We start from the raw sequence: 13,958 nt of genomic DNA, 5'->3' as shown, positions 1-13,958 counted from the left end.
ATACAGCAGCATTCATTGAATTACGCTCCAATGGGTGCCATCCCATAACTGGAAGGTTGAAAGGGAGCGTTTTGATAGTGCCGACATCAACAAGGTCACTCACGACACGACATATGCATGTTTACGTTATATCTAACCTGCTAACGTGACGAGCTGCTTATCCCAGTGGCGTGAATACGACCGTCTACACGGGTTTACAGGGTAAATTTGGCCACGTTACACGTCACAAACGACATCCAGAAGGACGGCGATACGGCCCACTGTGTATCGTGACCGACTGACGAGCCATCCGTCATAGCGAGTGACGTTTGACGCGTCAGTCGACGTCAGGGGCTGCACCGAGCGGCTGCAGGCAATGACACCCTCCCCTCCCATCCGTCACAGTGCAGCTGTGGGGAGGTAGCTGTGGGGCTTCCAAAGCCACCGTGGCGACAGGCCACACAAATCGACCAAACAGAGCACACAAAGGCACAACACAATGACCCATGGTGTCAGGATGGTCGATGGAGGTAGAGCAGGAAATGTGTGTTGGAGCTGCGTCCTCTCTGTAATGTAGTTGTAGTTGTGTCTGTATTAGAGACGTCAATCAGATACCAACCTTTTGGTATACCGATACCAAACCGATACCAACTTGGTATTTGGTATTTCAATCCTAAATGTGTTTGGTATTTTGTTGGTAGAACCCTTACTAATGTATAAGAGACTAAGAAATTGGTAAAAAGTTGGTATTTCCCTCATCTTTCAAAGTTGGTTCGGTTTCGGTATTTCCCCACGGTTTTGGTTGGTATTTGGTTTGGTATCGGTATTCCGATTTTCTGTAATTGACATCACTAGTCTGTATCCATCTAACTGTTTATTTCACACTTCCGCAAAATTTGCGCCTACCGCACAAAGCACATTCAAGTGGAGTTCTGTTTGTTTCCAATCGGAAGCACTTCAATCACAATCGAGAGAATGACAAAGAAAGACTATTTACAGATGAAATGTGCGGCTGATACGCCTATCTAAACTAGATGCCGGCAGCGCTCTTGCGTTGCCTTGGGCCAGAATTGGAGGAACGGTACTGAGGGCACACACCGGGCCAAACCACCGAAACCCAAACTGAGCTTGGACTGAACCTGAAACCAAACGAAACATCCCAAAAATGCTTCGAAGCACGTGAGATTGGTGCGGATATCTACCTACAGTATGGTATGAATTAACTGCACGAGCATAGTTCATGTCCCAGGCACCCCAGTGCAGTCATTTTCATAACATCATGTAGCGTGTGTCTAGTTCTATCAGTGTACCGACTTTTGTGTCGCTAGATCGACGTTTCCCAGGATCAGAGGATCCCTAGTCAAAACCGTTATCCGCCCCCCGCACGCGCAGCTTGCACCCCTCGGATATTATCTCGCCGGAATGTCATGACTCAATGTATTCTTCTTATGACCTGCAAGTTTTGAACCAGTTAGAGCGGCCGTTTACCCTGCAGGCGTGGCAACGCACGAAGGGGTGCAATCGGCTTGCACGTACATAGCTCATGCACCACAGAGTTTAGCTCAACCAAATGTGCACTATTTTGGAGGCCTTGCCTGAGACTACCATTGAACCGATTTTGAGGTTGATAGCTCAAAATTTCTTTGAGCCAGAGGACCTCACGTCAAAACGGTTTTCCGCCCCCAGCACGTGCAGCCTGCACCCCTCGCAGACGGTGACCCCCCTGGAAACTGGTTCAAGGTGTTACCGATGTGTCCCGCCAGTGTGGCTTTGTCCGTGACCTCGGGTTGACCTGTAGCCTTGACAAAAAATTTCGTGTCACCGAAACTTTGAAGCGGAATAGCATGTGCCACGAAGCACTGAGCGAACCGAGGCCAGTACCAAAAGTTTACCTCGCCGGAGACGAGTCGAACGGTCCCACTTTCGTCCCGATCGGTCCACCCATTTTGACTCCAGGTCCAAAAAAGCTTGGACAAACTCACTCACATACTCACTCACATACTCACTCACATACTGACAAACAGGCTTGGCCGAACTTTTCTTCAGCGACCCACCAATGGAATTTCCGGATGCAAAAGCATGCTATCGCATGCTTTTGATCCTCCAATTCTGGACTACTTCGTTATTCAGCCACATTTGCCATGCGCAACAGGAGCAAAGATCACAAAGAAATCATTTTTTATCATCAAGGCTCACACAAGATCCCATCCCCTTTCCAACATTTCGATTCGATTCTTCTATCGGTGTTGGTTGTAACTGGAGGCCAGGGGTCACAACAAGCAGCGAAAACTCTCCCTTTCGACCTACAGACCAAGACCAGGAGTGCTGTAGTCGAACCGCTCTAGAACCATCCCTAACGGTGTTCCAATGGCCACGGAAAACGCCACCAAACAAAAACGAAAACACGCCATCCTTGAAAACGACCGACCCACTAGTCACGCCGTTAAATTCGGAAAACCGGCCTTTTGTTCGTAAATCGCATGCAGTAGGCCGATGCTCTCCTTTTCCCGGTGTGCAGGTAGGCTGCTCATCAGTCATGCACTGTTCGCACCGCTGTCGATGTCAAGGACTGCCCACGACACGTTAAGCAGCCAGCAGCATCTTTTCCGCCAGATTCACCGCACCGATTAGGTTAACGGTGCATTGGGGAGCAGCCATTGAACTAAACGGGGAATTCGGCCGCAGTCTGTCGGCAGGCCAGGCTGGAAGGCGCCTAGTCACAGCCATCCCATACCCGCGGCTTTTCCGTTGTTCCATCCGACCAATACAACGCACGACGGAATAACCGGAACAACTGAGGAGCCTATCCTAGATACTACTCGTTCCTGCACGGATTTCCTTTGATTCTCTCATCGAGTGGCGTTATTCGGTCTGAATTCTGGGTCGGTCGGCGGACCGGCCCGGTCCACCTGTGGTGCGCGTGGGCCATACCGGGCGGCCGTGGGGCGCGGCGGAAGTCACGCTCCACATATCGTGAAGGGCAGAGCCGCCGCCGCCGCCGCCGCCGCCGCCGCCGACACCCTTCACCGGTCGATCTGGTCACGCCTGTCAGCGGCAGCGGGTGCCGCCCCGGGTCCGCGCCTGTCCTCGCCACCGGGCGATCAGCCGATATACCTGCAGCCGACGCAGTCCGATCGCCCATCGGACGGTGTAGAGGAGCGGTGATTGCCATCGCTGATCGAACCAGGGCGGACCCGCCGCTTCACGGTCGGTGTGACTGGCCAGGTGAGAATCACCGCGTGCTAGTTCTCACTGCTCTCTGCCAGCCTCGGACGCCGAGAGACCGACTGTTTTCTCCATAGCGTGGCGGTCACAGACGCAACCTTGATACGCCACAACCAACACCGCGCCGGCGGCGACGGCGAGGCGGCGCCGGCAGAGGAAGGGTGGCACTCGGATCCGGCGCTGATGATATGAACTCTACCCACCACACGACCCGCCTGACCCAATTAAACCGCAGTGGATATAGCAGAGTCTCCTCACGCACACAAACACACGCGCACGGGTACGCGCGCGCGCCGCTCACACGCCGACAAACAGGAGAGTTGGCGCCACAAAAAGGGCGCCAGCGTATCGCACCGCGCCATCGTGGCTGTCGGCCCCGACCTGACGCGAAGGTGGACGGGAAACGGCGCGAGCGGCGCGCGCACGGTGACATCGCGCTGACACTGACACGGGGGGGGGGGGGCAGGAAGGGGGCACATCCGACACACGGAGGGTAGCGGGCTGAATGGCGAGTGTGCCGCGACAGGCCAGACCAGTTACAGTAACCTTGTAGAAGCAGCGTGGACGAGACGATGGGTGTGAGTATGAATGGCAGTAGATTTGTGCCAGACCGTTCACAGGGCCGTGAAAAAAGGACCCTGAAGAACCAGGAAGGTAGGTACGGCGAATGATTTAATGAGGTTAATTAGGCCGAAGGACTAGTCAGAAACAATGAGACATCAAAAGAATTGGGCATAACGGGACAAATTAGTGAAGCCGAGGCGAGGCTGGTAGGTATTCAAAATAAGCGTGAAATTATCCGTCACAAGAAACAAAAATATTTTCAGTGGAATAATGAAATGAAAAAGGGAAAATCAGTAAACAAGTCATAAATTATTTTCAAATTATCACTTGGATCCCCTGCCACCAACAATGTTGCAGGCATTGAAAAGAGAAAGCTCACTGTAACTCGTCTGGATGTTGCAGTCGTTTAAACGACAATTACATCCCTGAAATGAACAAGTCAGCCAGCCTCTTCATGTCAGTTTCAGGCGAATTTTTGTCTTGTCAGGCAACGTTTCGCCACTGGGAATCGCCAGATTCGGGCTCAGGAGCATAGATGAATCCCACGACTAATCCTTCCAGACTCTGACATCTGGTCGGTCGCCTGAGCACACCGTACACAATAACTACTTTTCAAAGACAGCTGGCAGACTAGTGTCACCCCAGATCGGGAAAATACGACACAATCGGTTCACACACTAAGCCTCCAGCTTAGTCAGTGACATCTGGTTTCAGCCCAGTCCCTCAGCCAGTCTGGCATTGCTTTTTGATAGCTTAAGCCGGGAACATTGAGACAGGGCACAGCTCATATGGTGACACAGCGTCCAGCAACTTACTGGTACAATCCAACAGCTATTACGACAAAAATACCATGTCATACCGTTACCCTGCAATAGTTTTTGATGACATGTTTCACAAGCACACCGCGAAAACAGCAGTCTCGCTCAGCTTCGCCAAGCGACTTAAGGTGAATTTTCCGCATAGAAACCAAAGCCAACATGTAACAAAGAGCTTACGTCAAAACATAGAACAGCTCAGTTCAGTTTAGTCATTAGTAATTTGCGTATTTCGCCAGCCTTGGGGCTTGGACCGATCCCCGTACCCTACCCCTCCCAGTGTCTCATGGCCACGAGCCCCGCCCCATCCGGTGTTTGGGAGCGCCGTTCCTCAGTCCTTAGCCACCCAGCTCGTAAACCGCGTCTCGTTCTCCCGGACCTCCCCGAACGCTGCCATGCCTACCGAAACGGCCACATTTGCATCACATTAGCATGACATGCCGCACCTGCCATTCTAACGCGCAGCACGCGTCGCTGCCTCGACTGCACAAACAAAACGGCATCAACGCCATCTGTGGGTAAGGTGAAGAACCTCAAGTTCGCTCCCGCACCGTGAGGCACGGCTGTTCAGCCTTTGCCAAGGTGATGACAGACCAGGTGGGACGAGACTAATGCCACACTTTTGACAAATGTGTCCCGTGTTGGCAGCTCGTGTCAGCGATAGTGTTTTTATCGCTGTTGCAGCATCGCCGCGCCGGAAACCAAGAGGCTCGTGCCAGCGCCCTCTGGCGAAAGACGTGACTGGAGTGGACTGTAGACAGGACTTGCGCCAAATCTTATCGAATATTGGCGAACCGCATGGCCCAAAATAGCGCGAGAAGTTCCACAGCTAGAAATTACGCAAGACTGGAGTTCGAAAACGTATGCTGTTGTGTCTCTGCACCGCGTCTTGGCATGCAGCAATCCGTCTTCTGGCTACATAGACACCAGACCCTCCTATCCCAGCACCAAGCCACATGCCCGACTACCGACAAACCGACTCTCCACATAGTCTATCCTCGTTCCCGAGCTGTACTCACCGCCACATCGTTCTCGAGTGAGCACTTTTCGCGCTGGAGCTGGTCCACCTGCCGCACTGCCACCTCCCGCTGCTGCTTTTCACGGCGCAGATCCTCCTGCACGACAGGGCACGGTCAGGGAGTCAGTGATACAAAGACTTACAGACGAGTGACAGGATTATATGCGGTCAGGGAGTCAGTGATACAAAGACTTACAGACGAGTGACAGGATTATATGCGGTCTAATGTCATCACATCTGAACTTCAATAAAACGGTAGCGGTCTTCGATCTCCAGGCATAAAACTCTCTCAGCCCAAAATATGTTTCGCCAGTCCTGTTCTAGCCAACAATGCCATTAACTCCTCAAAATTCCTAGCCAAATGCCTTAGTGACCGTGAAGTCTACTCAGTATCTGTGACACCCCGTGAACTGCAGCTAGTGCACTGACCTGCAGTGCGTGCATGTCGATGTCGAACTTTCTCTGCTTCTTCTCCAGCACGGTGTTGCGGCTGGTCTGCTCCTCTAGGTGGATCCGCAGGTCATTGGCCTCGCCCGTCAGGCGCGCCACTTTGCGCTTCTGCTGCGCCACCACCTGCCGCTGTTCCTCCACCTCCTCATAGGCGGCCTCCACCTGAAAGAGGTCAGAAGGTGCCGTTGATTAGACGATGCCTTTGTTTGGGCTGACAGACGGGTCAGCGCACTGTCAGTCTAGGGCCATCTAGAAGAAGTTCCGAGTCTGCAGAATTTGCTCGTCGAAGCTGTGTGACGTGACAATGAATGTGAAATCGACACATCAGCAAATTAAGTTAAAATGGGAGCCTTAAAAGTCATAGTCTATCGGTTCTGGCAAAGGTCTATTGGCCCAACCCAGGTATATGCGTGTATTTCCTACAAAAGATAATGAAAGGGAGGTGACGTTTGACCATCAGACTACTAAATCTCACCATCTAGCCCTTATCGCCTCACCGGTAGTCCAAAATGGATCAACCATCTGCAGCTACACGCTAGCCTGGCCACCCACCTTTTTGTCGAGCTGTTTCTTGAGGACCATCATCTGTTCGACGTCGTCCTCGTGCTGCTGCTCGAGCCGCTGCTTGGTGTAGGCCAGCTCTCGGGCCGTGTACTCGTACTTGCGCTGGTAGGCGGTGGCCGAGCCCAGCTCGTCGGAGCCGTCGGAGCCGTCAGAACCGATGGCCGACAGCTCGGCAGAGGCGCGCCGGTACAGCAGCTCCTTCTCCAGACGCTCGTTCAGCGCACTCGTCTTCTTGAACTCACTCTGTATGGGGGGGGGGAGGTCAAAGGTTTGTGAGAACCCCTCGGTGGTAGGAAAGTCCGATAAGTGAAGGGCACGGGCAGAGGTTCGATGTTATTATGAAAGATCATCCGATGACGGTGTTCCCGATCTGAGCTCAGACCGTTAAACAAATGACGTCGGATGGCAGGACTTGATTTGGCTGTCACTGATGCAAGCCAATAAACAGCTGGGATAATGGCCCATATCCCGTTCAACGTCATACGTATATTTGTTCTATAGCAATGATACTGATAAACGATCAGCAAAGAGCACCTGCAAAACCAACTAAGCGTGGGCCCTGTAACCAATCAGCATATGACACCGGGCGGCCCCAAGATCCCACAGATATCCCCCAGTTTCTGCCACGTTTCTCGACCTTACCTGAGTCGACTGCAGATCGGACTCGAGTCGCATCCGCTCTGCCTGCTCTGCCTCGAGCCGTTCGGTGGCCAGAGTGGCGGTATGGTGCTCCTCAGCCAGGTCGGCCGTCACCTCACCCAGCTGAAACATCGGAAAATGGTAACGGTCATTGGATGTCACAGTTCTATGATACACAGAGGGACAGCCGACATGGTTTGGTTAGGTTAGGTTAGCAGACGCACAGCGAAATGCCTACATCAAAAGATGCTGCCTCCTGATGCAACAGATGGACGAAGACAGATGACGAATCTTAAGATCATAAATGAACGTAACTACTTTAACTTATCGTTTACCACACACAAACGTCCACTTTCACTGCCTTTGGAACTAGCTCCGTAACCCCACACCAGGTCTCACCAGTCACCACTGACCCTCCCACACTACAGCTGCACCAGCCCGCGCACCAGCACCATCCCTACAGTCCTTCATCACATTAAACCACATCACTGACGGTCGCTGATGGCATCATCTGCAGCGGTGACGTAAACACGAAAACACAGGCGTCCACAAGGCGGCGGAGGCACCTCTATTCAACCGTCAGCAGATGTAAACGAACAGGCCCGTTACGGGAGTTGGCACGGTCGTCAGACGCATGGAATACCAGTCAGACGCGGTACACAGCTGGTAGATATGTTCGTCCTTCAATAAATTACCTACATGAGGTGGTTTAACCCGAGTCACGAGGATGTCAAAGGAAAAATTTGATACACAGACACACATATAACTCGTGAATGTAAATGATAAATAACCTTGGATGACAATGCTAACAGACGGCCAATCAATCACACATGGGTGCTGAAAGGCGATCGCTCTGACTAATGATTGACCTTCGCAAACATTAAACAATTCGGCATTAACGTGCTGAGAAGGTGAGAGGGCGATTCTCGGCCCCTGGACACGGGGCCAGTCACAATGAATAAGCGCAGCGAAATGTGCCGCCGTCGTGACATATTCTAAACGGCTTTGAAAGAAGTCGAATCTGGCACGCCTACGCTATAACTCCTGCACAGTCGCACGATCAATTCAGTAACACCTTCATCTTGTCTATGTATGGCGTATCATATAAATCATCAGCCCAGGCCCCAGCACAGAATCGGTCATGATCATAATTCCTCCCACTAGATTAGGTAGGTGAGTTGTTATCCCACCCAGGCCCCAAATACCCCTACCCCCTGCCAACCGGCGCGGTGGGTGTCGAGTTTCGGGCACGCCGGTGACAGCGGCGAGCGGGGGCGCTCCTGTCAGTGACCCCCACCCCGACCGGGCCGGACCGGGACCCCCTGGTGGACCGGGCGTCCACCAACTGCCTGACGGGGGATGGACCGAGCAGCTGTTCAGACACGGCAGACAGCGGCGCCTGCCAGCGGTCACCTGGCAAAAGGAGAGGAGAAGAGGGAGAGGGGAGAGGAGAGATGACGCCAAGGTAGAAGACACGAATAGAAGCAGAGACAGAAAGAATCAACAGGGACAGAAGAGCCGGGCTGAGTTCAGAGTAAGAAATGTCAGGAAAATGAGCGAGGAAATGGCCATCATTTTGGGTTGGCAACAGATCAGCTTCCGTATCTACTTTTATCGAGTATGTATGATCTGTCAGAGCTACAGCTGACCCATGCCATCCCGGCCCCGCTGCCAAATGTCCCTAACCGAACCGTCTACCGCCGGGCACCGGGCGCCGCCCGCCGGGCGGTAAGCGCCGAGAAGGCGGTACTCGGGGCGGCACTCGGGGCTAGCCAAGGATCGCCAATGTCGCGCTCGATCCCATCAGCTGGCCAAGTCCCACTTCAAAGGGCTCATCAGGATACCACCGGGATTCTACCAGATTGATCATCCAATGGGCAAACATCAGGACCTGCTGGGCAGCAAAGCACACATCCGCGAACCAGGGGATGCACACAGCACATCCGTGGTTTTACACCAGCGACATCAAAAGAGCGCCGCCTCGACATGCAGGCTGTCACATCTTCCATTTTTCACTCCTGATCCTGGCAGATCCTGGCCAAAACCGAGTCTTGGCAGTCCAGTGCTTACGTCACTACCATTGGGGTCACTTGGCGTCATGAATGGGCGACGACCCAGCGGACGACGCGACGACGACGACGCCGACAGGGCGACGGGCGGGGGCGGGGGCGGGGGCGGTGACACCAGTGCCAGTAAACACAGCCCCTGACCCGTGTGCCAGCGTCGACCGTCAGTCATGGGCGGAGCCGGCGGCCCCGGTCGTCAGACACCGCTCAAATGGCCCAGATCCAGGCCGTGGATTGGTGGCACTGATGGCAGTCGGATACAGGGAGGCCGCCATCACTGGTCCATGGATAGCCAGGACTGGCTATTAGAATCTGGGCCATGACAGCCCCGAACTAAGGGCCTCTATGGTTGGACCGGATTCACTGCCAGTAGCAGTGGCTTCTAAGTAACCCCAGCCAAGCCGTGAGAACCATTTTTCAGCAAAATGTCAAAATAACGCCAGTCTAAATTGCTCCGAGCCTGAGTGGTTAGGTTCGAGAAGGGTAAATGTTTTGCTTTGTCGTGCTATTGTGACGCAACTAGAAGGTTAGCGCTAAACTGTTCCCGACATAATAGCACCTCCCCACCACTGTTTAAACGGACATGACGAACTGACTGTATACATTGTCTTCATAACACTAACAACCATCGAGCCTCGCGCTGCGCCGTTTCCCGTGTTAAAGACGCTGATCCTGCACCACGTATGAGTCAAACACCGCGCCAGCTTAACCTAACAACCTTTGCGTCAATATCCCCTAATATCTCCCCTGATGATGGTAGCTAATTATCAATCACATTTTATCATTTAATCTAGGATTTCTCTTGACGCGTATTTGAATCACCCCTCATGGTATAGGGATCCCACCGTCTCCCCATGAACCCTCCCTGTCATCAGTCAATCCATCACACCCCAGCACCCAAACCCTCCGTCGTACCTCGTTATCGATCTCGCTGATGTCGGCCACGGTGCCGGCCGACCGGTCACGGGTCAGCTCGCGCACCTGACGCCCGGCGTCATCGCTGACCTCTCTGTACATGCTGCGCATCACGATAGCCGCCGAGCTCCGCGCCCGTCCGAGCCGCGCCGGCGGCTCAGCGGCCGCTCGCGATCGGCGCCGAGTCAGCTTCTTCCACGCGTCCATACTGTGATCGGAGCGCTTCAGGAACGAGTCGATCTTCTTGGAGAGGCCGAAGGACTGTGTGTAGCTGACTTCTGCGGCGGGGGTAGCGCGGAAAACGGAGCTCCCGACGCGGGGCCGGCCGCCGGAGGAGCTCAGGACGATACTGCAGGAGAGAGAATCGGAGCGAGGAGACATCTCTCTGCGTACTGATCCAGCCCGGAGTGGAGTCCGCTCCCGGAGTGTCGAGGCGCCGGACAGTGGTGTTCTCTCTCGGAGAGTTGATGTGGTGGACAGAGGGGTCCTCTCCCTCAGTGTGGAGCTCCCGGAGAAGCTACGTTCTCGAGGTGATACAGGCCGCAGCAGGTGGGCCGATCCGCCGGGGGAGGGCGGAGGTCGCAGCAGCAGCCCGGAGCCATGACCGTTGGTGAGACGAACCGACGGACTGTGGCCATTTATTAGCGGTATTCCGTGCAGAGACATGGCGGATTAACGTTCGTTCACCTACGGCCACATCAGTCGGACGCTTTGGTCACCTTCTCGAGCACAAACAGGTAGCTGCTGACGGATTTACACAGCCATCTTCACAGCTCACACATTCCAACAGCTAGCTTCAGTAGCTTCTCGCTTTCCAGAAACTTCTCCCTAGCTTAGTCTTTCAGCCGAAACGGTACACCGTCGGTATTCTCCAAAGTTCTTCACCACCTGCTTCTTCAGACTTTCTCCTAACTTCATTAGCCGACCGCCAACAGTTACACGTGCACCTTCTCTCCTCGTCCTCCGCCGGCCAGCCCGACCGCCCCGGCCGGTCCGCCGCGTCTGCCGCCTCCTCCACCTCCGCCGACGCATCGCGACCGATGCGGCTAAACATAGACTGCAAGGCGCCGGCCGAAACTGTCCGTCTCAGTGCGCGCGGCACGCGGAGGGGACGGTGGACGTCGGTAGGACAGTGCGTGCCACGCGTGCTGCATTGGCTCCGGTCGCGCGGCGGTGGCAGAGGAGGTGCAGGTGGGAGTGAGGGTGGGAGCAGATGTGGGATAGACTGCAATGTATATGTACTGCGGTGACCCGTATCTGGTTACGTGTCTGAGTGTTGGCTTGGTGATCATCTTTTCGGGTGTGTGAATATCAAACGCAAGCGGCTGATGTTAGACAACTTGTAGCATTGCTGAGGTACAATCAACCCAATGCATCTCGGATGTTGAAGGAATCCAGCTATACACTGACGGGTGAGCGTAGCCTCGACAAAACGGTCGAAGGCGACGAAAGTAAGCAAACCAGATGTAAGCAGTGGACAGACAAGTAACCGAGTGGACAGTAGACCGGTCCGCAATGTCCGTTGTCAGGATCACTACCGCATCCCCACCGTCCCTCCGCCCACCCTGACACCTGGCCCGTCGCCAGGACACCCGCCCGGCAGTGCAGTCAGCGTGCCCGCCGCGCGCCGCGTCGGCCGGCGGAACGCACAGCTTCCGCGCCGCTCCGCAGGCGGATGGCTGTCAGTACACGGTACAACACGGGGCTGGGAGTAGCGGCACAGGAGGGTTTATACCCCAGCGCAGAGCGGCGGCGGTCGGTGGGTGCAGCAGACTGGCAGGGTGCCAGGGACGGGATGGGGAGGTAGGGGATGGAAGTTGGTACAGACTGGAGGTAAACAGCAGCTGTATTTGGCCGATTAGGGTAGCGTGGTGGCAGAATGGTGCGACGCAGGACGCTGAATGTCGTTGAGCTAGCACGACGGATGAGTTCAAAACAAGAAGGCAAACAGATTGATCTCAACTCGACTTACGTCTGGTACGGCGATGAAGCTGGGCATTATATTACAACGTACGTGTTATCAGCTTGGAAAATGGCTTCCAACCCTATCTGCCAGGGGCGCACAGCCCCCAGTCATTTGTTGGCTGTCGATCTTGAAGCTGCACCGCTCCACCACATGTTGCCGATATAAAAGCCTTTTTTGTCATACATCATGACGCTCCGACGGATTTCAGACGCGAATGCAGGGAGCCCAGCGTTGGCTCACATCTGACAAGACAAGACAAGACAAGACGCTCAGTAGATCTCTAAGATCTCGCCCTTATCCACCATCGTAGACTAGGACCCACCTTGCTCTCCAGCTTGTCGTTCTCATGTTTGTAGACGGTGTTTTCCTTCTCCAGCTTCTCCACCCTCTCCCGGAGAGTAGCCAGCTCCTCCTGGGGACATCACCAACATCCAGCGTCAGAACGGCGTCACACTACTACAACGAAAGAAACGTGGCGAAACTAACACGTAGTCACTCGCGGAGGCATGTAACGTGAGGTTTAGCACGCTGTTAACTTCATTCGACTGCGACATAAAATCTCAGTAACTGCCGGGACCCCCGCAGAGTACAGCTCCCGTAACATCATAGCAGTGTAGTTGTAACCAGCCACTCATGACAATAGGTACTCTCACGGCTCGTAAACGGGGGACAACGGTGTGCCATACCACAGACACCGCGCTCTCTAGCGTCATACTAGCCGGAGAGTGACAGGGGCAGGTGGCGCTACTGGTAGCCGCACCCACCCACAGCGACCCGCCCACCGGCGCATGAGCTTCTCACTGTGGTCATTCCGAACAACAGGGGCTGTGCATGCCATTCCGCCGTCTTTATGCCATTCCGCCGTCTGTGCATGCCATTCCGCCGTCTTTATCAGCAGCGAAGCATATCAAAGCTTCACTCACAAAGAGACATTTGAGCCCATAAAGTCAGCAGACCCCTCCTTTCTCAACTCGATATTTGAGCTGTTGCACTTGCTTACTCAGTCGCACCTTTCTTTTCCACTTCAGCCCACCCACTCACCACAATTCACCCGACCTCATCCTGTCCCATTGAAATGGGAACCCCTCCCTTCTTCTCTCCCTCCCTCCTTTCATCATCTCCCTCTCTCTTACCGTGGCGGACTGCAGCTGCTGCTCTGTCCTGTGCACATCCAGTAGCGGGGTGACGCGCACCAGCAGTCGCCACCACGGCCAGTCGCGCACACCCACGTACTTGCGCACATTCTTCTGGATACACCGGATGGCCACGTCCTGGACCTATGGAGATAAGTGGGAGGGAGTTGTCAGCATGTGGAGATAGTGGAAGGTATTCGCTCTACGGCGGTCTTGAACCTGCGGGTGATAATAAAATAGGGCCTAGGACGTCAACATGTTGAGAGGCCGACACCTCGTGGTTCTGATGACATCTAAACTAGTGACGTAATATGAATATGCACCCGTCTAGCGATTCGTTGCAGTATTGGTGAGATGAACCGCTCAGCGGTCAATACATCCCGTTCTGCCTCACTCATAATCCGAGACTCCGATGACGCCGATTTTCAGTCAGGGAGGCGTGTTGTATTCCGCCCCCTACCCACCCACCGGAACCGTTCACACCACTGCGATCAACCGGTAAACAGCACAGCTGTGACCACTTCTCACGGAGAGCGGTACCGTGACTGACCCGCGTGTGGATGGGCCACCGGTCATCCGAGTAACGGTGACGGCTCACAATGACCGTGACCGTCCGCCCCCGCT

At 54.3% G+C, this 13,958-nt stretch overlaps 1 protein-coding gene across 2 annotated transcripts in view; it reads right to left on the bottom strand.

Moving 5' to 3' along the window:
• LOC122383198 (unconventional myosin-XVIIIa-like) overlaps positions 1-13,958 on the bottom strand; it is a 132,715-nt gene that overhangs the window by 13,668 nt on the left and 105,089 nt on the right. For both annotated transcript variants that reach the window (XM_043369362.1, XM_043369363.1), the window contains 6 exons: positions 13,335-13,478; positions 12,524-12,613; positions 7,258-7,377; positions 6,604-6,858; positions 6,031-6,213; positions 5,603-5,698 (listed from right to left, as the gene is read on the bottom strand). In XM_043369362.1, coding sequence (XP_043225297.1) covers positions 5,603-5,698; positions 6,031-6,213; positions 6,604-6,858; positions 7,258-7,377; positions 12,524-12,613; positions 13,335-13,478 — 888 coding nt within the window. The remainder of the gene's footprint in view (positions 1-5,602; positions 5,699-6,030; positions 6,214-6,603; positions 6,859-7,257; positions 7,378-12,523; positions 12,614-13,334; positions 13,479-13,958) is intronic.

This window comes from Amphibalanus amphitrite, unplaced genomic scaffold (assembly GCF_019059575.1).
Source record: "Amphibalanus amphitrite isolate SeventyFive unplaced genomic scaffold, NRLGWU_Aamphi_draft 000158F_arrow, whole genome shotgun sequence".
Taxonomy (NCBI): Eukaryota; Metazoa; Arthropoda; class Thecostraca; order Balanomorpha; family Balanidae; genus Amphibalanus; species Amphibalanus amphitrite.
The sequence above is the reverse complement of the archived record's forward strand: the minus strand, read 5'-3'. Positions and strand labels throughout refer to the sequence as shown.